We start from the raw sequence: 24,950 nt of genomic DNA, 5'->3' as shown, positions 1-24,950 counted from the left end.
TGTTTTAGCCAATCCATATTTAAGGACTGAAGTAATAGTTTTTTTTTTTTTTGCAATTATTCAAGTCATTGAAAACTTGATTGGCAATAAGATGATTCAAAATATTAATATCCACATTAACTCATAAACTATAAAATACGTATATGGGGCTGGGTGCATGTATCTGTGAGATGTTATTTCCAAACTGGGATTATTCCAGAGTGTAAATATATTGTGAAAATAGTACTTCAGAATTTTTATTTCATCTCAGCATCTTCCAAATATGTCTTGCAACTTTCTATGCTAGAAATAGGACTACATTTAAATTTTTGAAAAGGAACCAAGCCAGAATATGAGACAGATTATATAATAGTTTTTTTTAATGAATTCTGTAAAAAAAAGATCAGAATATATATCAAATGACAGTGCTGAAAATCAGAAAAATTAATCCATCATCATTATATAAAAGCTATAACTTAATACTTGGGAGAAGAAAGGTAACTTTCTAATAAAATATGTATTAATAATTCAATATCAGACAATAATTTGAATGCCATTGCCATTACATTTACATTGCCATTACATTTACATTTTGTCAGAAATGCAGTGTGATTTTAAACCATCAGTTTATATCATTGTTATTCTGAGATAACCAATATGAAACATATACATCTACAGATAAATATATATATATTCTGGAATAATTATTTCATATTATTTTAAAGAAACTGAAACACCATGTAAACTTATATTTTTTATAGATCTCCATAGATAACACTAAATATTATTAAGACATACATGAGACTAACTTAGCTAATTAAATAACTTAAGAGAAACCTTGCAGGAGTGAATTCCTTCCCTGGGGAGTGGGATTGAAATAGATGACATGCATGGTCCCATCCAACCCTTCTATCCTGTGTTTTTGTCACAAAAAAATAGATGCTAAATAAAACGTAGAACTTAATATAGCTATAAAACAAACAAGTGCAGGGATATGAAAAATGTGTTGTAACCGAAGGACTAAAAACATTGCACAATAAACAGATTCCTATTACATTATATGAGATATTGTCTACAAAACTACTTAATTTATTTCTTACTATTTCTGAGAAGCATGCATTATTACCTCTCAGGTGGAACATATTTAAGGGCTGCCATAATAACTGGGGGTTTCTTTCTCTGCATGCTACAGTCCAAAAAGCGAGGCTCCCTGGCTTTTCTACCTTCCTTGGTTGAGGAAGCAGAAGACAGTTCATTCCACAATGAAGTAAGTACACCTTGGAGAATAATGGAGCTAGGTCTTTTTAGAGAAATAAAAGGAGGCAGTGAAAGTGAGCAAGTTAGTCATGGCAAAGTTATACTGATAACTTTAGGAAGGATTTGAGTGGCTCCCATCCATATGTCATTAGGAAATTATTGAGGATCTGTTTTTCTCCCAGACTCTGATGACAGGATGATTGTGGATCATCTTTTTGTTTTACTCTTATTTTATTTTGATCTGATCTGTTTTGGCTTTGTTTTTGGCATTTTGCTCTTCGGGTCGGTTATATGAGTTACGTGTTTTTAGTCGTGAGCTGCCCAGAGTTGTCTAAGAGGTGAGCAGCCTATAAATTATTTAATCAAAATAAATAAAATCATCCCATGCAGGACTGAACCTAAGATAGTTTGCAAAAAAGCTTTCAGTAATAGCAAAAAACTCCTGCTTTATTTTCCAACTTTCCATAATATTTGTGGAAAGATGTAAATTGTTTGCCCATCGTCTTCACTTTGACAAATGCATTGAAATCTATTCTGTTTTTAGTAGATGCAAAGGGTGCATCTACCATCAGTGAGGAAGGGAGTTTTAATTTGAGGTTGCAGTGTGATCTGTATCTCATTGCAAAAATGCAATATTGCAGGCTAACTCGTTGCTCACTGCCAGGAGTTCAATTCTGACTGGCTCAAGGTTGACTCAGCCTTCTATCCTTCCGAGGTTGGTAAAATGAGGACCCAGATTGTTGGGGGCAATAAGCTGACTCTGTAAACCGCTTAGAGAGGGCTGTAAAGCACTGTGAAGCAGTATGTAAGTCTATTGCTCTTGCTATTGTATCTCTTCTGCAAGTACCTCATATTGCTTTTGAAACAAAATGTGACTGAAATGTTCGATAGGAATCTTCAGTTAAAATCTCCATTGCCACAGAGTGTCTTTTATATCTAACTCAAAGAAGCAGGCTGCGTGCAGCTTTAGAGAAGCCATCTAAAATAAAATCTAGTACCAACTATTTTTGGTGTCTGAACATTAATTTTATATTCAGAATATTTTCCATAATTGTGAATTGTTTTCATTAACTATTTTATTTCCCAGGGGTGTTTTATCCGAACAAGAAGGAATTCATAGGCAAAAATTACATTTTTGCTGACTTTAAATAGGGACAAAAAATGTAATGACAATTCACAATATGGACAATCCATGAACGATATTGCTGCAGTTTTTCTCATCCCTATGAGCTTAAAAATGATCCAGAATCCTTTTTTAGGATTATTCGGTGGTTTTGTTTCCGGCTTTTGCAGTGACATTGGTAGCTGAACATCGAACTTTGAGTGGCTGCAGCTTTCAAGCTAGATACATGGCTGTCAAACTCGCCACGTCACGTTGCCGTCACGTGATGTTTCATGACATTTTTCCCATTTGCAGAGCTTGGGTGGGTGTGGCCTGCATGTGATGCAACCAGCCCACCGGCCATCAGTTTGACACCCTTGAGTTAGAATATTACCAGTGGGAAACTTCATAGAAAAAGGAAAAAGCTCTCACTTTCTTTACAGGAGATGGATACAAAGGACATGTCCAGTGGAGATCCTCCCACCAAGGTTGGTGTCATAGTTATTAAACAGTTTAAAAATTAAATTGTTCTTTGAAAATATAATGATTTGCTACTTAATCTTGGAAAACAAAAATGATAAGAAGCAAATATATTGCCCAGCTATTGATATGCATGTTTAATTACATTGCAAGTAAAATCATAAAGAGTTTTTCACAATTTGGAGCTTTCTAAATGTGTTGACTTAAAGCTATGATCCTCTTTTCTTAAGAAAACTTGGGTTAATTATAATTCCTACACAATAATTCAGAGCATTTATATTCAGATCCTTTGTATATTGGTATAATATAATCTGACCCAATAGTACATTCTGGACTAACTAAAACAATGTAATTTATTTTCTTGCGCTATAACAACAACAACAACAACAATTGCAGCTTCCTGCAATAACACCAGTGGAACTGCAAAAAACTGTGATACTAGGAACATCATATATTTTAAGAAAATACTTGGTTGATACCTAAGACGCTGGCAGCAACCCATATTAACCATTAGCACCAGTCAATGGTATTTGTGACATATCTTTAAATGTTCAGTTGACTGAGTTTCATGTTTAATGAATAAAAGAAATAATAATAGGATTCAGTAGGTAGATAAAAATGCCAAAATCAATCTGAAAATCTGGTTGATTGGGCGATGAACCAAAATAATTACTGTCATTTAAAACCTTACGGTTTTAAAATACTACCAAAAGCCCATGGTCCTGTATTATTAAAAGCATTATAAAATAGAATTATATCATGCACAATAGCACTAATTAAAACAAATAGTAGAGGATAAATAAGGGTAAAGTCTAAAGGGACTAAAATAGTTTTAAAAAAAAAAAGCCTGAGTAAAATATCTAGCACTTGAGAAAAAGACTGTGTCCGATGGGGGGAACTTATCTAGGGAGGGAGCCGCAAGGTGTGCCCTTACTAAGAAAGCCTAACTCTAATGAGTGCCAGAGCCCCTCATCTGGCAAGAGAATCTGAAGAAGCACCCCAGGCAGGACTTAAGGTTCAAAGAAGCTTGTATATCCACTTTTCCAGCTACAAATATTTCAGCCGTTGCACCCATGAAACACAAGACACTATTACTGACTTGATAAAATGCCAAAATGCTTTTTTTTAAAGGGGAGAGTAGAATGAAGAGGGGATTAAGCATGCGTGCTCATCACAAAATGCTAAAGGAATCTTGAGGGCAGGAAGAATGGAATGACATTGCTCAAATCTTTGTTGACAAACCTCATTTGACAACCTTCTCTTTTGTGAAGAAGGAAAAATTCCCTTCTCTGCTAGGTTTTTATTTTATTGTTTTTAAGACCTTTAGAGTAAAGACCTTCTTGAGACCAAAGTTCAAAAGCAATAAGTAAATATTTACTCCGGGGCCTATGCTCCAGCTTTGAAATGCAGTGCCTGGAATTTTATCTGGCAAGCACTACAAAAACACCTTTCCGTAGGTCCTGTGGGATAGCATTTAATAATAAGCTATGAATCAGCTGACTTCCTGTTTCGTCAGCTCTACCTGTAGAAATGCAAATGAGTTGCTAAGAAGCCTGTTGTGCCGGATCACATGTTGTTGCTGGTGGCCGAGATTACTTTTTCTTCCTTTCTATCTATCTATCTTTCCTTTAAAAAAATGTATATCTATCTATTTTTTTTTAAATCCCATTTGGCAAAGTGTGAGAATTCATGCCTGCTTTGGGTCTCAAATATCCTGGAGAATTCGGCTGTTCTTTCTTTCAGGGCAAACCTTCCAGCCAACTCACCAACCCTCCCGAGTGCTTATGGAGATCACTGAGCAACACAAAGGCAACCGAGGACACGGTTAAGTCTGACTCCGAGCCGGCTCAGGTCCTCCATGTGTGCCAGGCTCAGATTGCTGAGTTGGAGCTGTGGCTCGATCAAGTGAAAGAGTCTCTAGGATCAGAAGCCCAGATCTGTCAAATGCAGCAGTCGGTGGAGCAGCATCTAGCTGCATGCCAGGTAAGAGGAAGAACTGGCTAAATGTCACCACTGCTTTCCTGTAAACCGTTGGCTTTATTTTAAGTCACTCTACACAGTACCTAATGTCTCCACTGCTTTTACTCCTTGTGCTCTTTGAAATGACCCTTTAGTTAGATGGGTTAATTTTAAGGGGTGTAGCTAGAGTGATTTCCCAATGCTCTTGATTCAACCAATCTCTGCTAACTTGGACAAGCACTACAACATAAACAATCTTAATCTTATCTCCATCTTCGTAAACAGGAATGGGCAGAATACAGACTGGGGTCTATTAGCCTGATACTTTATACCTGATCAACAAGTGTTTCCAGTTCCCAATTATTTAGCAGTAGCAGCAACAATATATTTCCCATCTAAAAGGAGCTAGGAGGTAATTAAGTTTTGGAATAATCAGGACTGCGAACTCAGTTCGGTGCTGATTATGAAAACTAACTCCTACACAAATATTCTGAAGGCAGTGTGATAACGTTTTGAAAAAAACAACACATTTTGACTGCTGCCTCTATTATCTCTCAGTGCTAAAACTCCAATACCATGCAGATACAATAAGAGGTTTTGTCCTAATTACAAAATGCTGACCTTGTCCCCTAATTTTGAGTCCTCAATGCAATGTCTACTTGTCAATAATTCAGCAAGGTGGAATTCCAGTTAACACTCTTAAAAAGCACTGCCAAGATTCTAGTCAGCATTGCCATAAAAATGAATTTTAAACTTCATGGATGGTGCCCAATGAAATATAATGGCCTTAATCAAGTTTCTAGCCCTTATTGTGACGAATTTCAAAGAACTAGGTAGAAGGGTATTTGTGCTTAGCTTCTTTTTGTTCAAGATTTTTTTAAAGCACAAAATGAAAGTATAACTTCATTAAGAAATTAAATGAAAATGTCAAACATTGTTACTTCTTTTGTGGGGTTAATGGATGCTGGATTTCCAAGAAATACTAGTTATGAGGATTTTTGTGGATTTTTTAAAGTACAGTTTAAGAAGATGATTAAAAGTATGGCTAAACCTTTGGTGAGGCTTTTGTACTAAGCCTCACCAAAGTGACTTTTGAAATAGATGGGAAGAGAACTGGAACAAGAATACTTAAACTTTATCATTCATGATATTTGAGAGAGTAGTGATAAAGAATTTGAATTCCAATGTTTTTGTATGGACCCCAGAATAACCTGCACAGGGCTCTTTATCTCATTTTTTATTTGATAAGAAAAATCTATTGTATGTCTTGTGATGAGTAAGATACAGTATGGCAAAACCCCACTAAAAGGGAACACTTCTTGCTATAGCCTACCTTCTAAAGATACTCAGTGAAAATAATAAAGTCTCTATTAAAAAAAGCTAATAATTATGAGCTTGTACTCAATTCATCTCTGCCATTGAAACCTGCTTTTAGATATTCCAAATTATTACAGATTCAGAGACGATCTCATGCTCCTGAGTCTCTTGCCCCCATGGCTGATCATTGGGCTGACCATGTCAAAAGAAAGTAATGTTTTTCTCTATTGCTTGGTGATTTTCAAAACGTTATCCACGGATCATGAATATTGCCGCTGCCCTTATTTTCCCTCACATTGTGCTTTCCACAGATCTTTGGCTTCAAGGCTTCTTGGTGTCCCATTAGACCATCTGGACATTTTCCAGTGTGTCCTTAACATGGACATTCTGTTCCTGTTAGCCAACCCACTGTGGTCACTCTGGTACCGTTTTTCTCTTTCACACGTGTCCCTATTGTCAACCTTTCAGAAAGCAAGTTTATGAAATGAGGTTAGGTTGATGCTACTTTATGAAGAAGAAACAACTACCACCCAGAAAGTAACAATACAATCAAACAAAGCAGTGAAAATGTTTCAAGTCCATTAGCTCTCTCAATCAGAATGTGTTTTTAGGCTTGGGTCCTGCTCATTTTCAACACAACTCTTCTAGATAGTATTTGCCATGGGCAATGTTTCTCAACCTTAGCAACTTTGGGATATCTGGATTTCAACTCCTGGAATTCACCAGCCAGCCAATCTACCTGGGGAATTCTGGGAGTTGAAGTCCACACATCTTAAATTTGCCAAGGTTGCGAAATACTGGCCTGGAGAATGTGTATGCTGAAAGTCTTCCAGGTGAAGCAGAAGGATGGTGGGAAGGATCAGAGGAGAACATTCTCCCCCAAGGAACCCCTTGAATGAAACATCTGGGTTGAGTAGCAAGATTGGTCCTTTCCTAGTGATCATAGATCACTAGGGCTGCGGTGGTTCAGTGGTTAGAGTGCAGTACTGCAGGCTACTTCTGCTGATCACTGGCAGCCAGCAGTTTGGAAAATCGAATCTCACCAGGCTCAAGGTTGACTCAGCCTCCTATCCATCCGAGGTGGGTAAAATGAGGACCCAGATTGTTGGGGCAATATGCTGACTCTGTAAACCGCTTAGCGGGGGCTGTAAAAGCACTGTGAAGGGATATATAATTCTAAGTGTTATTGCTATTGCTATATTTCAGAAACTTAAGACCAGACTTTTCTAAAGAGTTATTGGAGGTTGAAGGAACAGAATGAAATGTGGGAATGCTTGTCATGGATAGAAAGGGTGTGCTTGGAGTTCACTATGATATTGTAATATGTTCTACCGTGTTACTTGTTGGATCTTTATTGGCTCTGGCTTTTTAAGCTGATAAAAATCAACCAGATTAATGCAGTGTAACAGCTGTAATGATGAATAAATATGTGGAAGGGGTAAGTCAGAAGTGGAAGGAAATCATCTCAGGTGAACATTTGCAGAAGAATTATAGGGTGAAATTGGCACACCAACATCACTATATGAGGCTACCCTTTTAGATTTCTGGGACCTGTGGCTCTTTTCCCTTTCTACTAGAAAAAAATGAGATCCAGAATATATGTAATAAACACGACAGTTCCTCTGAATGCATGCTTAGCTGAGAATTTTGTGACAAGTACAAGAAATGCATAAATTTCTATTCTTGCCTCCTTCATTCCCCCATATCCTCAGAATCCTGAGGTGGGGGCAGGAAAGGGGGTCACTTTTAGATGGGCCTTTCCAGGCGTTGGAGCTGCCAGCCTTTAAGCTTTAGGAAGTTCAATAAATAAATGTTTTGTGAATGATTAACTGCTTGGCTTCCTCAGGTGATGTTAACAGAAATTGAACAGAAAGTCGTGTGGCTATTGGAGGAGTGCAAAAGCACGTCCACTACCAATAGCTCAGGCCTCGAACAAGAAACAGAGAACCTTTCCTTGAACCTTAAAAACGTGAAGTGCAAGTTGGAAAAAGTCCAGCGCATGCTCCAAGGGAAATACACAGAAGAGCAGGTAAACTGAAACGTCAAGAAACTTAAAGAGTCATTATATGCTTCCTGACTGCCAACAACTCTTATTGCATTTAGTTAAAGTAGACTTCCTCAACCTGATGCCCTTCATTTATGTGGATTTCAGACTCCTAGAATTCTCAGCATGGGGGAATTCTGGTAATTGAAGCCCACTTATCTGGCAAGCATGCAGCTTGGAGATAACTGGTGGAAAGGGTGTGTATATGTGTATATCCTGCATATTAATTATAATTACATGTAATTCTAGCCTTCTGAAACCAGGGGTCTTTTGTATGCATCTATTCTGGGATCACAATTCTCTGAATTTCCAACACATTTGCAGAGCCCTAGGTTGGGGAAGAGCTACCCTGTGGGAATGTATGTGTGACAATGGCTTGCGTCTTCAGTTCTACTTAATGTTATGTGTATTGATCAGAAAATCATGCATTATTATTTTGCTAAAAAGTGTAGGTCTGCCATGTAGGTTTGTAGATGGGGGAAACATAACAGTTGCCTTTCTTGAACAACCTCAGGCACATCAATAACAAAATAGCTCATTACCAGTACAATCCCTTCCTGTATTGGGCTTCTTTCTCTGTACTTTGTTTCTAGCATGTAGCAGCCAAAGGTCATAGTTCAGTACAGAGATGGGTTAGACAACATTCACATGGTTTGCAATGGTGCTAATGATTGCAACATTGTGTAGTTCAGTTATGTATTTGTTTTAACCATTTTAAACAGCAGTTCATCTCAAACCATGATTCTAGGTGGTGAACAGTTATAAAATCAATTAAAACCAGTATACACATTACTCACAAACACTCACACACTCATTCATTCATTCATTTTCTCCAGATGTTGTTCCCCCCTCCCCCAGATCTGCAGACATTTTCCCTTTTCTACTAATGGCACTGTTTTGTCAACATAAGAATCTACATTCACATAATTATTTTGCTAACCATTAAGAAAAACCACAATAATCCCAGCTGTTTACAAGCAGCTTCAAACTGGTTTATATGTGCGATATGGATATAATCTGATTGCAAAAAAGGTTTTTTTAATAAGGAACAAAAACACTGAGTCAGAGAGAGTACAAACGGAACATTAGGTCTCTGCCATTGGGCCTACATCCCTGGTTCCTTATGATTGTGTGTTCATAAGTGCCCATAATTGGATTTAGTTCTCTGCAAAAATAAAAAGTCCTTGTGCTTAGAGATGACATGGCCTTGGTGATAATGTATTTGGGGTAAGAATAGCAACAATTATTAAAACTACTTTGAAAACCATTTTTGAAAGGCTGCATGAAAGTGCTCCAGGATTGCTTCATGCAGAGTCTCCTTTGCTCCTGGGGGGGGGGGGGGGATGGGAAAAGAGAAGGAGAGAATTTGGTTGCAGCAGGAGGAATGAATAAATGAGCATCATGGACTGTGATAGTAAAACTGAAGTATCTTCACATGGCCTCCAAGCCACCTCAGAAGAAGAAAGTTGATAATGATGAATAAAAATATTATTTCACTTCTCTGTCATCACTGTAGGATGCCAGAGAGTTACAGATTTGATTTAAAATGGTTCCCCAAGCAGATATTTGTGTACACAATAAGGTCAGGCTCAAGCATAGTGTACAGTGGTGGGCATGTCTGGCAGGAAGAAAGTCCCAAATTCAATTCATGTATTTCCAGAGAAAACTCCAGCTTGAAACTCTTGAGAACTCCTGTCAGTCACTGTCAACAGCATTGGACTCGGTAGATCAGTACTCTGACTCAATATATGGCAGCTTCCTGCAATTCTAACATACTGTGTTCAACCAGATTTGGTGGATAACATGAATACAAGGATAGGAATTTAAAGGAGAGAAGCCGTGGGTAGTAAGCAGCATGAAGTCCTTCCCTCAGTAGTTGCTTTTTGCCTGTTATCCTTTCCCTACTATCCATCTGTCTATCTTGGCCAGCCTGCTTGTCTTTCTGAGAGGAAAGTGACAGGAGTAGGAAGGCTACAGGGAGAAGCAGCAAGATGAGGAATGATTAAGAACCTCCTGCTTCTCTCCTCTTATTCTTTTAGCAAAGGAAAGTGTTTCCTAGTCCTTTGCAATCATTCTCTTTCTGTGCACATTTTCATTGGATAAAGGTTCTTACATGTGTATTTTTAGTGATGCTTCTACTTTATTTTTTTTTTAAAAAGGTAGCATAAGAAAATATAAATTGCATGCATGTTCTGTCTATATTTATAATAAAATATCATTGCAGGTTTGTTCTAAAAAGTAGTACTCTTTCTTTTTGAAGGTGAGCACTAATGAAGAGGCCTCGGTCAACTTCCCACAGCCACTTCATTTGGATTCCTCTAGTTCATTTCCACATGGGATCTCAGAGAGACCAAATGGTTTTCAGCATAAACAGGTATATTTTTTCTTTCACTTACTTATTAATTAAATTACATACCATTCATCTCACTGCCCAAGGCTTTTCTTCTTATTTGTTTTTGTTGTTGTTGTTGTTTATGAGAATTTATATGGCTGCCAATTCACTCTCATTGACTGGGCAGCTTGCAAAAAAAAAAACCAATATGCAAACAGAAAAAAACAATGACACCCGCCCCGCCCCCCCCTCAGCCCCCTGGTAACAAATCCGATAGCCCACTTGATGGGCTCCATTGCACTCTAGGTTTCCAAGGCCCATTGGCAAAAGCAGGTCTTCAGGGCTTTGGAAAAGAGTGTCAAAGTGGAGGCTAATCTAATCTCTTCTGGGATGATGTTCCAAAGAGAAGGAGCCACCATAGAGAAGGCCCTTCTTCTGGGTCCTGCCAGATGTATCTCCTTAGGAAAAGGAATCCACAATATTCCCTTCAGATAACCTATTTCCAAGCTATGGAGGTCTTTAATAGTAACCACCAGGATCTTGAATTGTACTCAGAAGCAAATCAACAGCCAATGCAGCTCCTACAGGAGGGGAAATACATGTGCATATCTAGGCCTGTACAGAACCATGTGGGGTGCTGCATTTTGAGCCAATTGGAGCTTCCAAATACTTTTCAAGGGCAGCCCTATGTAGAGTGCATTGAAGAACGGGAGGGGATTAGGACATGTCTGACTGTGAGCAGGGATTGTTGGACCAGAAAACTGCATAACTTGTGCACAACCCACTGATGCATAAAGAGCCTCCTGGCCTCAACTGCCACTTGCTCCTTGAGCAAGAGTAATGAGTCCAGGAGTACCCCCTGATTATGCACTGGGTCTTTCTGGGCCAGTGCCACCCATCCAAGACCAGAGAGGGCAATTCTCCATGGACCAAAGAACAAATTACATAATGCGGTGGGATTGGTCACCTGGGCCAACTGCTTTCCTTAGTTCTTCTGGGATGAAATAAAGAAAGCCTCTTGCAGTTCCCTCTTCTGAATGTTGAACTGAGAAAAGCAATTAATAATAAACAAATATCTGAATTTGTGGGTTCCCAATTTGATTCCTACTGCATTTTATGATGAAACAGTATAAGGCATTTTTAGTGGCAAACTCCTATTTCTTACATTTCAATTTTCCTAACTTTGTTTTTATTTCTCTTGAAGGAATTGCTGCTAAAGCTGTCTGAGCAAGACAATCTCATTGACTTCCTAGAAGTGTACATGGAGAAAATTCAACCTCAACCTAAACCCAACACAGTTCTGGAATTGCAAACAAGGTATAGTTGGCAACCTCTACTCCGTTTGGCTAATCTCAAAAAAAATAAAAAAATAATGGACCTTGTTAGTATTTGAATAGGAGACCATTAGAATCTCAAGTCTGCACACAAAATTAAAAAATTTAAAAAAATATTGCAAGAAGACAGTGGTTCAGTTCTTTCCATGCTATTGCCAAGAAAATGTAATGGTCATGTCATGTAATCACCATAGGCAAATTCAACTCAAGAGAACCAAATATAATATAATGCAGAATGGCCTGAAAGAGGAGTTAATGGAAACTTCTTGTCCTTATTTTTATCTTTTCATCACTACAAAGATAGGTGACCAACTATCCTCCAGATATTAGGATTTCAATTACCATTAGACCTAACCAACATGGCCATTGAAAAAGGATTGTGAGAATTTTACTCCAAAATGTCTGAAAGAGCCACAGTTGTCTATACTACATTTAATGAACTTATAGTAGAATCATAATGGCTTATGCTCAAAGCAGCATCTGCTGCTTTCTTTTTTCCAATTGTAGTAATAAACCGAGAACCCATGTGATAGCATAATGTGATGTAACACAATCTTGGCATATTGCTAGGAAAATGGAGAGAACCTGAAGATGCACTTTTCAGTGGCAATCATATATGCCCCATTTCTTCATTTCATCTCTATATCTGTATTAGAAGCTGGATGCCGATATAGTTAAGTCTTTGATGTGATCCAGGATTTATGTTCTGCACATTCTTATATTAACCAATGTCTCCTTTTTGTTGCCTTTGCTTCACTCCCTTCGTTTACTCCTAATGGGAATATGATGCTAATCCAGCAATGAGACAGTCAGCTCAGGAAACGAGCCTCTTGGTTTGACTCCAAAGGACCAAACGGGTGATAAGTGGCAATATTTACAAGAAGAACTGCTGCTCAAGAAGAATGCTCCTCATTGTCAATTGGATGAACTTCAGGTTAGTATATCACTTTTATTCTTACTAACTTTTAGGTCTCATATAAGAAGCATCGCACAAGCACCATCAGATGTTAAAAGCAAATCTGAGGGAGCCATGCAGGTGTTCTCCCGTATGGCAACAATATGTGTGGCAACCATAATCCATCAATGTACCACAGCATACTTTTTATGAACATATGCCAGAGTTTCCATTGTCAGAAGATTTAAAACCTGCTGCTTGAGTGGATCCACCATTCCAGAATATGACAATGATCTAGCTTTAAATTATACTTTTTTTTTAAAAAAATAATATCATACAGTAGTCTTGACTTATGACCACAGTTGAGACCACAATTTCTGTTTCTAAGCGCTTCTGGTTGTTAAGTGAATCATTCTTGATTTTGTGATTTGTTTTGCAATGATTATTAAAAGAACAACTGCAGCTGTTAAATGAATCACATGGTTGCTAAGCAAATCCAGCTTTCTCCGTTGATTTTGCTTGTTGGAAGCCAGCTGGGAAAGTTACAAATGGTGATCACCTGACCCCTGGATGCTGCAACTAAATATATGACAGGGGTCCAAAATCTGATCATGTGAGGAAAAGTCATACGTCATATACAGTATGTTAGGTCAGATCATACATCACTTTTTAAAGTGCCATTATGACTTCAAACAGTTGCTAAATAAATGGTTAAAAGTTGAGGGAAGGGGGAAGGGGGTTGCCTGAATGTCACCATGAATTTAACCTGGAGCACTTGTCTAAACATGTTTTGTTTTTTCCAAATACTAGATCTCTACCAAAATAAATATTCTGTCCCTTGGTGCTACATCGAGTGTGAGAACTCCGACCGTTGAGGAGCTAAAAACATACACAGCACAGCTTGACAATCTAAGCCAGGAAGCTTCTACTCAGGTATAGGACTAAAGGCATTTCTCTGAGTTATATAAGTAGCCACCAGGGTGGTGGCTGTCATGAAATATCTACTCTCAATTCAGGTAAAAGTAAAGGTTTCCCTTGTCCAGTCACGTCCAATTCTAGGAGGCAGTACTCATCTCTATTTCTTAGCCAAGGGAGCCACTACCTATAAAATGACTGTATCATAAAACAATTTGGAATAAGTGTTACATCTAATGCCCAATATAGAGGGCCTTTCTTTAAATCTTCACATTTTTGATTATCAGTTAGTGGAGGCAGCATTCAGATAGAAGGACAAATGAACTGACTTACTATAAGCTGTTTTCTTCATAGATAAAAATAACAAGCCACAGATATATCTACTGCAACGCCAGCATGAATATATTTACACTGGTTCATATGCTGCTTCCAAATAAATAGGAAAATCATGAGAAGGAATTGAAAATACGTATCTTCCCATTTTGTAGGAAAATGAAACAGGAGAAAATGCATTAAGTTTGGATGGGAAACTCTTAGAGTTGTTTCTGGCAATCAGCCACTGCCTGAACAACATGGAGCAGATGTTGGGCACCTGTGTACTCTCCAGTGAAGAAGCTCCTGTACAGCAAGTGCTTTATGAGGTCAGTACAAATGGAAGAATCTATGTCACGGGTGTCAAACTCGTGGCGTCATGTTGCCATCACGTTCATGTTTCGTGATGTTTTTTCTCTTTGCGGAGCTGGGGTGGGCGTGGCCTCCACATAAACCATGTGGCCTATGCGCCACAAGTTTGACACCCCGATCTATGACTTCATGAGATCCAAAGCAGTATGTTTTATACTGCTTTGTATAATTTTTGCATAATTCCAAAAAACATTCACTATAATGGCACTAGAAAATGCTAGCTTTTCTTAAGAATAGGGTTGTCCAAACTTCAGAACTTTAAGATATGTGGGCTTCAACTTCCAGAATTCCCCAGCCAGCATTGTTGGTTAGGAAATTCTGGGAGTTGAAGTCCAAGATTTTAAAACTGCCCAGTTTGGACACACCAATTTAAAAGAAAGAAATGCTCATTTTTAGCCACTAAAATTGTACAGGTGTGTTTTAAAAATTGGAGAACATCTCAAAAAGTCTCAGAAGTTTAAAATGGTGATCAGTTTTAATTTTAATACCATCTGATCAAATTTGTACTTAACTAAACTAACAGGATTGGATTGAAATATAGTTACTCTTCCAAATATGCACTTCTTTGAATTTGTTGATACAATTCTTGGCTCATGAAGTAGTGGGTGAGGAGCAGCATTTTTATCCTGGTTTCCTCCATTGCCATCTGCTCATATTTACTCCCAAGTATTGGAGTGAATGTCAGGAAATGTAATTTCCTTCCAAGGAAAAGTGGACTATTTTGGTGAGACAGTCACTGACACTTTGGGGGGGGGGGTTCTATTCTGCTGCTTTCATGGGACTATGGGGAATATATAAGTGACACAATTGTATTATCAGAAGACATCAAATTCTTCATGTTTTGGCTGGTTGTGATAAGGTTTTCAATTTTATAATAAATTAAGCTAGCAAAGGTTTAATGCACATGGTTTAGGACTTTTATAACCCTGAAGATCAGTTAATTGACCTAGATCAGAGGGTCCCAATGTGCGGCCCAGGCCCCACAGTGGGGCAATTTTATTTTTAATAGGGACAATTTGAACCTTGTTTAAACCAAGTTAATGGCCTTTTAGGCTTCCTCTGTGTGAGTAGAACTCACTTTTTGAGTAAAATAAGAATTATAGGTCACAAGGGGGGCATCAGGATTTTAGAGATGCTTAGGTGGGGCATGGCCAAAAAAAGTTTGGGAACCACTGACCTAGATTGTCTACCCCAGCTTCACAACATTCAAAATTATTGTAGTATCTGAACTACAATATGTATACAATTTTAGTTCCATGTTCCTCGTTTTCAAAGGACAAAAAAGTAGGAGAAATCAGGATATTGTACTGAGATAAACACCCAAAAAATGACTATCGTATTTTTCAGAGGGTAAGACGCACCTTTTTTTCCTCAAAAAAGAGGCTGAAAATCTGGGTCCGTCTTATATACTGAATACAGCATTTTTTTGCCTCTCAAAACCCCACCCTCTTCACAAAAATGCCCATGCATAGTTTGTAGGAGACTTTCAGAGAGCTCATGGGGGCTGGGGAGGGCAGAAATGAGTAAAAAAGGGCCAGTTTTTTCCTCAATTTTGCCGCCCCAGCCCTCAGGAGCACTCTAAAAGCTTCCTAAAGGCTATCCATGCCCTTTTTTTGCTCGTTTTTGCCCACCCCCCTACAAGCCTCCTAAGGGCTACCCATGCTCTCTTTTTGAAAAAAAAAACCTGGGCCCATTTTCATGAAAAATGGGCCATTTTGGGGAGGTTTGCAGAGTGCAAAACCTTTTTTCAAAATTTGCCTCTTTAAAACCTTGGTATGTCTTATACTCCGAAAAATACGGTAGTTGTTTTTTTTCCTATTTCAAGCAGAAAATGCTCAAGCTAATAGAATTTACAAACAAAAAAAAAACAAGTATAGAAAGTTAAAAACAAATTAACCCTTAAATTGATAATAATATTTTAGTGTCTTGAAATCCTAGTGAAAGAAATGTATCATTCTAAATGGTAAGGAAATAGGTTAAACACAATTTTGGAAGGAATGTGTTCCATAGCTAAGGAGCAATGTAGGAGAAGGGCATTTTCTGTTTCAGAAAAATGAGTCTCTATTGAGACTATTAAGGTATATTCAAAAGGGCTTTTCTTGTGTATCTTAACAACCATACAGTTTCTAAAAGAACAATTGTTCTTTTAGATATTGAACCCCTCAATTATTGAGAGCTTTAATGTAAATACCACTACCTTAAATTGTACCTGGTAAACAGCTGGAAATCATTGCAGATCTTTCAGTATAGACATTATATAATCCCTGTAGCCTATTTGCAACTTCAAGAACATGTCAAAGATGTCCAAGGAGAACATCCTGGAGATGCTGAAAGATACAGTATATGAATGCCCAGATCTCATGTGGATATTGAAACAAATGGATGTTGATGGATTCTACAAAAGCCATTTTTACTTGCCTATCTCACCTACAATCTGTTTCAGACTCTCTCTGCAGAACTACAGAAACTTCACACAGATATTGGAGATAAGAAAGATGATCTTCTGAAGGCCATCACCTCTGCCAGTGGGAATTCTGAGAGATTCTCCCAGTGTTTTAGCAACTTGCAGGCATGGCTCCAATTGACACAAACAGCTGCTGCCTCTAGAAGCGAGTCTATGAAAACGGAAATGGACCATTACATCAATTATCAGGTATTGCAGAATTAAGTTTTCATTTCAACCTTTAAAACCTATTAAAATGACTGCTCGCCAAAAAGACATGCTTCATCCTTTTTCATTTGAAATGCTAAGTGATCTCATATCAATTCACATGTGATCAAATTTACATAAAACTCTGCTGGAAGAAATATCCCTATGATTCCGTTCCAAGTGGGGAGAAACACACTGGAAACATGGAGGCTGATTGGAAAGATGGTATATTGATGAACAGGACCACATGGGTTTGAGGTCCTGGGCAGCTGACCAAATGGAGTGGAGAATGAAGGTTATTTATATCCTCTCTTGGGCCTTGCCCTTGAGCTTCCTGCTCCTGTGCAAGAAATGTATTCTATTGGTTGCTGTCAGACACCAATGAGGCTATGCAGGGGTCATAGCTGATTTTGTAGGTTATCTGAGTCAAGCTTGGTTGAAGCTTGGGCTGATGTAATGAAGGTGCTTAGTTGTGCAGTTCCTATTGTGGCTGAATGGCTTTGCCCTGAAGGATAATTCCATCATTCTGGAGCTGAAGGTCTTTTGTTTTATAGATAAGGTGGCCCAGTCCTTCTCAATGGGCACCAAATATCTGCTGGGGACAGGGAGCTAAAGCTCTGAATTTCTGTCTTAAGAAACAGGCTTCTCCTTCAGGGAGAATATGATATTCTGCCTTTTTAATGTTTCCTAAAATATTTCATTCTTCTAAGAGGGGTGGATGCTAACTTTCTACAACTCTAATCTCTTGTGCCTAATTATTACCTAGAGTTTTGCAACTAGACAGAGTACTCCTATTTTACAGTCATAAGCATTATCTTTTTTATTGTATTCTTGCATGGACATCCTAAAAGAGCACAATTTCCTACATAGTCATTCAGGTATAAGCTTACATAAAACCTCTACACACAAAAAAGCTTATCTGAGATAAGATCCGTGCTTGCAAAACGTAATGCAAACTCTATCACCTTTACAGATGATTTAATCTTTGATCTCCATAATGAGAAGCAATTTATGATTACAAAACGACTACACTGAGAGTGTAATTCTAATACATTCCATTTATAAAAGGACTCTTTTTCTCCCCCTCTCCAAACCTATACACATAAAGAATGATACTGATTAAACAAGTCATTTGAATTGCAGTTTCATTATCCCTTAATTTTGCATAATGCATTTCTGGATTTATGTTGTATTTTTTTTTTGTTTCTTGTCACAGAATGAAATCAGGCACTTGTATGATGCATTGATTGAGAAAAAATCCTCATTGCAACAGTTTTTCAGTGAAATGAGTGGGCATAATATTTCTAAGCAATTCCAGGTAATTAAAAAAAGACATGAAAATCAGGAGTAATTAGGCACCCAGCATTTTAGCTAAATTCTTTTATTTTGCTTTTAATTTCCCAAAAATCAAATATTGTTTCTCACTGTGAATTATTTGTATATTTATTTATTACTAAATGTTTGTCTTACTTCTGTCAGTAATCTTTAATGGTGCTAATTAATGTTATTTACAATTAACTGATTTGCTAGTTTATAACACATTTCTACTACGCTTATGGCATTGCTGAAAACATCTAATAGGATTTTAAATATTCTATTAAGTAATGCATGCCATATTAACTTGGTACTTGGCTTTTTAAGTATTTAAATTTTGATTTAAGATGCTATATCTGTAAAAAAAATGTTGACTGAATGCTAAAACTCTGAGCCCTAAAAAGTTGTCTATTGTCCCGTGTTACTGCCAGTGCCTATGGTATTCTTTAATGAAGGTATAATTGCTTGTTTAACTTTCTCAATATTAATGTACGCTAACACATGGAATCAAATCATGCATATAATATCCTCTCTCTTGAGAATCTCCAGTAAAATATATCTAAAACTCAATCTTACATTATTATTTTCTGTCTACCATCCCATCTATGTTACTTTCTACATCTGGTGAAATATAGAAACATTATTATCAGATTATAGGCAACTTGTATTTCATGTTACAGAAGAAAAAAAGGAACCTGTCAACTTTTTTTCCTATTTTGTAAAATCTAGTTTGCCTTAAATTTTCATTAGAACAATAAAAAGGTCTCAAGTTTTTAAGCTGCAATTGACAGCTTCTGATAAGCAGCCAGTGGTGGGATACTACTGGTACGCCCCAGTACCAGTAGTATCCTGCTGGAAGCACCAGGTACCATTCTGGTACAGTGCTCCGGAGGGCCCACATGCCCACCGCCCTCTTTACTTGTATTTGAGCCAATCGGGGCTTACATGCACAGAGCGTACAGCGCCTGCACAATGCTCCACCAAGCAGTTGGAGCATCACGGAGCATCGGGGGCGGTAAGTATGCATGTGTGGGCTGTGTGCGGGCTGCATGCATGCATGTGGTAGACACCCGGCCTCGTTGCACCGTACTAGTTGCAATGGGATACAGAACTCACCACAAGCAACCCACAATTCTCTCTTTAGAATCAAGCCCTTTCTGAGCACCTTTTCAATATTTCCCATGCAGGTCTTTTGAAGATCAAATAACTAGTATCAATAAGATTATAGTCAGACAAAACTATTAAGAAATTAGAAGGATGATAGAAGCATTCTTGGAGGTCTTGCAAAGCTTGCAGAAGTGCAAAAAAAAACCCTAGTGGAAAAACCCTAAGTTGCCATTAATTCATCTCCTCCCTCACGCACACAATTCACAGAAAATGAAGTACATCCGTTGTTCACAAAATGCTGTGATTGTTTGGAAGAATGGGCTTGACTATTTTTGAAGAGAGCCCAATTAGCTAGAATGTCAAATAACAAAAACACTTATTTGCAGATCTCATTTGTAAATAATCATTGTTATAATGTTCCTGAGATAAACAAATCCTCATTCCAATTATGCCAATTTGTTTGGAGTGTCCTTTTTTTTAAGTTACACCAGTCCCTTTTTCTACTTAACGAGTGGTAGTTGTGTGCTATTTGATAGATATAATTCAGAAAATTGTCAGATCTTTCCTCTGCCGCAGAAATATCACTGCTATTAAAAAGACTAGCCTTATTCTGAATCATTTCATATCTCATTCAGCAGATGGATATCTTTGAATTGGAATTGCAAAATTTCGAGACACAGGCAGCTAAACTAAGAGATCGTGGAGAAAGAGTTCATTTGCCAGTTGCTGTAACCCACGATGTGAATAAACTAGAGGTAAACATGCTGAATAACAAATGGACACAAGAGCTGAACAAAATGAAATGCAATTGATCCGAGCATGTTGATGTTGAGGTTAATTGGGGGGAAAGGCAAGGGCACAAAATAGAATTGCTAGAAATGAGGGTGAGAAAAGACATGATGGTCAAATATAGGTAGTCCTCAACTTGTGACCACAAATGAGTCCAACGTTTATGTTGCTAAGGGAGAAATTTGTTATGTTAGTTTTGCCCCATTTTATTACTTTTCTTGCCACATTTATTATGTGAATCGCCACAGTGGTTAAATTAGTTACACTGTTGTTAAGTGAATCTGGCTTTCCTATTGACTTTGCTTGTCAGAAGTGGTCACATGACCCCAGGATACTGCAACCGTCATATATATGAACCAGTTATCAAGCATATATATGAACCAGTTATCAAGCATCTGACCATGGGGATGCTGCAATGGTCATAAGTGCGAAAAACAATCGCAAGTCCCTTTTTTCAATGCGGTTGTAACTTTGAACAGTCACTAAATGAACTGTTGTAAGTCAAGGACTACCTATACAGAGTATAGCAATAGCACTTAGACCTATATACCACTTCACAGTGCTTTACAGCCCTCTCTAAGCGGTTTTACAGAGTCAGCCTATGGCCCCCAACAATCTGGGTCCTCATTTTACCTACTCAGAAGGATGGAAGGATGAGTCAACCTTGAACCTGGTGAGATTCGATCTGCAAAACTGCTTGCAGCCGGTGATCAACAGAAGTAGCCTGAAGTCCTGCACTCTAACAACTGCGCCACTGCGGCTCTATAGCAGTGTTTTTCAACCACTGTGCCGCGGCACACTAGTGTGCCGTGACATAGTGTAAGGTGTGCCGTGGGAAAATTACTTTATATATAGTCAATATAGGCACAGAGTTAAATTTTTTTAACATTTTCTAATGGTGGTGTGCCTCGTGATTTTTTTCATGAAAAAAGTGTGCCTTTGCACAAAAAAGGTTGAAAAACACTACTAGAACTGGGGTTGGCAACTTCCTTTTACATAGTGTCCAGAGACCATGCCACTGCCACCAGTTCCAAAGAACTGCCTCCATTATGGCGGCTGATGAAGCCCTCCCCAAAATGTTCACCCAAAGAGATAGCATGTGCTTTCTCTCTCTTTCATGTGCTAGCTAAGCATATATTTTGAGGAGAACTTGGACTAAATGTCCCAGAGGTTGCTGCCACTGAACTAGAATGTGAAATATGGCAATTTTTCCTAGAAAGCAAATAACTAAAAAATCTATTTAAATTCTGGAGGTAATCTAATCATTGATGGCTTTAGAGCCGCATCATGAATTTGGTGAGACCCAGATGGACACTGTAATTTGATGGGGAAAATATAGTATAGAAACATCCTGAACTGCATCCAGAGAAGAATGGATTTGGAAATTCAATGCTTGGCTTAGCCAATTAAAATTTGTAGATTTGTAATGTATATTTGTCAAAATATGCAGTTAAACTCTGATTGTTGGTCAACCTTGTAATGTAAAAAACACACATTCTAGAGGGTAATAATGTGGTATCATGAAGGCTATTGACTTTGAGATACCACAAGTATCTCTGTATTACAACAGCCTCATAAATTATTATAACCAGAATTTCCTTTAATTTCTAGGAGGTGTTGGATGACCTCTGGGAGTTCCTAAGAGTCAAACAGAAGGAACTAAGTTCTTCATTGATTAAGGAACATCAGTGTGAAACTTTGTTACAAGGTTTTGCGGAGCTCATAGATCTTGGGGAAAAGAAACTTGTTTCAAAGCTGAAAATTACCAGTCGGTCTGATTTAGAATTACATTTGGAAAACCATAAGGTATAAACATCTGCTTAAATTAGACTTAAAGGTTTTTTCCATGCCAAGAAATCCCTGATGGATTTATATTATATGTTCACACACAATGAATAAACCACATGTTGGATTAATGTGATTTTATTTCTTTAAAACAGTTATATTATAGTCATCCACCTTATAGCAAATTCTGGTTGATTCCCAATCATCTCATCCTGCTAAGACTGTAACAGAATTCCCACCATACATCGAACCACAAACTATAGGTTTAGCCTACTCTAGCCTTGCATAAAGTAGGGATGCAGTGGCTCAATGGCTAAGATGCTGAACTTGTTGAATAGAAAGGTTGGCAGTTCAGTGGGTCAAATCCCTAGCGCTGTGTAACGGAGTGAGCTCCCGTTACTTGTCCCAGCTTCTGCAAACCTAGCAGTTCAAAAGCACATAAAAATGCAAGTAAAAAAAAAATAGAAACCACCTTTGGTGGGAAGGTAACAGCGTTCCATGTGCCTTTGGCATTTAGTCATTCCGGCCACATGACCCCAGACGTCGTTGGACAGTGCTATCTCTTCAGCTTTGAAATGGAGATGAGCACCGGCCCCTAGAGTTGGGAACAACTAGGACATATGTGCGAGGGGAACTTTTACCTTTTCCTTTTAGCCTTGTATGAACCCAGCCAGTGAAATCATGGCAACACTGAGATTCATTGTTTAATTTTATCATATGTTCAGGCATGAATGCATAGATTCATTCATTGGTTAGAAGGAAATGGCCTTACTCCAGAACTCCAAGCAATAATTATCTTAATAAGTGCATTACATTAGCTTTTGCAATATTACCATTGAATGAAAAATAATAACTTGCATTTAACCAGCAAAAAAAGATCTCTTCCTGGAGGAGGGTTGCTAGTTTCTCTTGAGGTGAATGGGGAAACTAAACTGGCACTGCTTGGATGACGTTGCTTGGGGAGAAAAACAGAGAATATTCATTTGTTTTATGTTTATTTTTCATTTAGAGTTTTTAATGTAATCTCATCACAAATGAGTAGAGGTAATTTTATAGGGAGAGGAGGAGTTGTTGCTGTTATGTGTAATCATAACATCTATCCTGGGCTATAATTATTTTACTAAAATAAAATATAGCCTTGGTAATGAAGATGAAAATTTATAGACTACCCAGGAGAACATTTGAATAAAAAACAAGTTGATTCCTACTTAATTTTTGTGAATGTAAACTTAGGGGAAATAGTTACCTCTATTTGGCATCAAATTAAGAAGGCTGTAATTGTTTGCATATTGCATATGGAAATACATCTTATTTAAAATATTACAAAAAGTATAGTTTGATTACTTGACTGAATAATTACTGATAGCAAAGAAATGTTCCACATTTCATTTCAGATTCAGTCGGATAAAGAAATAAAGTCTTTAAACAGATGAGAACTTGCTTTGTTCCAAGCCAGATTATGATTTAAATTCAACTATGTTACCAGAATAACATTATCAGTTCTACCATAAGGTCCAGTTCTTCTACCAATTCTTCCATTCTTATCCAGATGTTCTGCACCAATTTACCCATCAGTTTCTGGGTCTATTTTCTTCCCTTGATTTTTGGGTATATACCAATGACTAGGATAAGGGAAGCAAGGTGTATGAAGCAGGAAGCAGCCATATAAAGATGACTAATAAAATAAATAAACATAATTTTAGCACTGATTCAAATCTCATAAATTTTGGAAATGGGATCTAAAAAGATCCCTTTTAAGGAAATATCATAGGTTTTTCCACTTTCCTGGGATTTGCATCTGCAAGCCCAGAAATTTTCTAATTGTTTAGCAAATGACCAACAACTTACCTATTCTTGTAATGTTTAACATATGAAGAATATTGGTATTCTTGGTTGAGATGTAACAAATACCATTGTTTACCATTTTGCCATTTTTAAAGCTGTTAAAATATAGATCTCTATGTATTTGTTATATTTGCTGTTGGTAAAAGTTTGAAGGCATGAAGGAGGATGGGTTTTTTTTGTTTTATTGAAACATCCAGAGCAGGCGCATGTAGCAGAAACATTTTAACTTTATTTATGCTCTTAAAAGAGAAGTGTGTTCTTTTTGAATAATTATTTTGTGAATATAATTATCTGTACTTATGTTCCTTTTCTTTTTTGAACATAGAGCTTTTTCTGTAAACTGAACGGCCATATGCTTCTTGTACAAAAAGTGGCAGCTTCAATATTACAAAACAGGGAGAAATACTGGAAGGATATGGTAGAGAAGATCAAATCATTGGAAGAACAGGCTATTCAACAAGGAACCCATTGGGAAAAGGTTTTACAGGTCAGAGAATAAAATAAAACAATGTGAAATAGGTTCAGACCAGTCTGTTGCACTCAGCTTCTAACCCAGAAGTTGAGTGAGAGTACATTTATTTAATTTTAATCAATTGTACATACATTTGGAATTTATCCAAACTCAAAACTGGCTTGATACTGCTACAGCACACAACTTTGGATTGATTTAGTTGGGGTTTCTTTATATCTCAATACATGATAAAATTAAAATATTTTTGTGCTTGCATACCCATTAAATAATCTGCCATGTTGAGATTCAAGGTCATATTTGTATTGGAAGAATAAAATACATTTGTTTATGTTGGATACAACAGCCTTCCCAATTTGGTACTTTTATGATGTATCAGACCATAACTCCCATCACCACCAGTATAGACTTACATGTTTGGAAGAAACCGATAAAAGAAAATCATTTTATACAACCAGTTTACTACTGGTTTCGGGAGCTACTAACAAGCTCTTCATCTTACAGGACTGGATAGCATTTGATGAGAACTACGTTTCATTCTGCCAAAAGCTGGAGGCTCTTTCACCCACAGTGCCTTTTGTGGCTTTAGTGGAAGAGACAGAAGAAAGAGTAATGGAAAGGACTCAGCTCCTCCAGGTATTGACTTAACCCTAGGTTGTGTAACTTCCATTGTAACTATGGCCATTATTGAAC

At 37.6% G+C, this 24,950-nt stretch overlaps 1 protein-coding gene across 1 annotated transcript in view; it reads left to right on the top strand.

Annotated features, from left to right (window-relative positions):
* SYNE2 (spectrin repeat containing nuclear envelope protein 2) overlaps window positions 1-24,950 on the top strand; it is a 258,629-nt gene that overhangs the window by 155,390 nt on the left and 78,289 nt on the right. The window contains exons 63-77 of the mRNA XM_032235484.1: window positions 1,172-1,246; window positions 2,782-2,826; window positions 4,562-4,801; window positions 7,941-8,123; window positions 10,399-10,512; window positions 11,675-11,787; window positions 12,603-12,738; window positions 13,510-13,632; window positions 14,103-14,255; window positions 16,742-16,951; window positions 18,165-18,266; window positions 20,005-20,124; window positions 21,770-21,964; window positions 24,114-24,275; window positions 24,762-24,893. Coding sequence (XP_032091375.1) covers window positions 1,172-1,246; window positions 2,782-2,826; window positions 4,562-4,801; window positions 7,941-8,123; window positions 10,399-10,512; window positions 11,675-11,787; window positions 12,603-12,738; window positions 13,510-13,632; window positions 14,103-14,255; window positions 16,742-16,951; window positions 18,165-18,266; window positions 20,005-20,124; window positions 21,770-21,964; window positions 24,114-24,275; window positions 24,762-24,893 — 2,103 coding nt within the window. The remainder of the gene's footprint in view (window positions 1-1,171; window positions 1,247-2,781; window positions 2,827-4,561; window positions 4,802-7,940; window positions 8,124-10,398; window positions 10,513-11,674; window positions 11,788-12,602; window positions 12,739-13,509; window positions 13,633-14,102; window positions 14,256-16,741; window positions 16,952-18,164; window positions 18,267-20,004; window positions 20,125-21,769; window positions 21,965-24,113; window positions 24,276-24,761; window positions 24,894-24,950) is intronic.

The sequence above is a fragment of the Thamnophis elegans genome, chromosome 1, assembly GCF_009769535.1.
Source record: "Thamnophis elegans isolate rThaEle1 chromosome 1, rThaEle1.pri, whole genome shotgun sequence".
Classification (NCBI taxonomy): Eukaryota; Metazoa; Chordata; class Lepidosauria; order Squamata; family Colubridae; genus Thamnophis; species Thamnophis elegans.
Note: the sequence above shows the minus strand (reverse complement) of the source record. Positions and strands in the feature narration are given on the sequence as shown.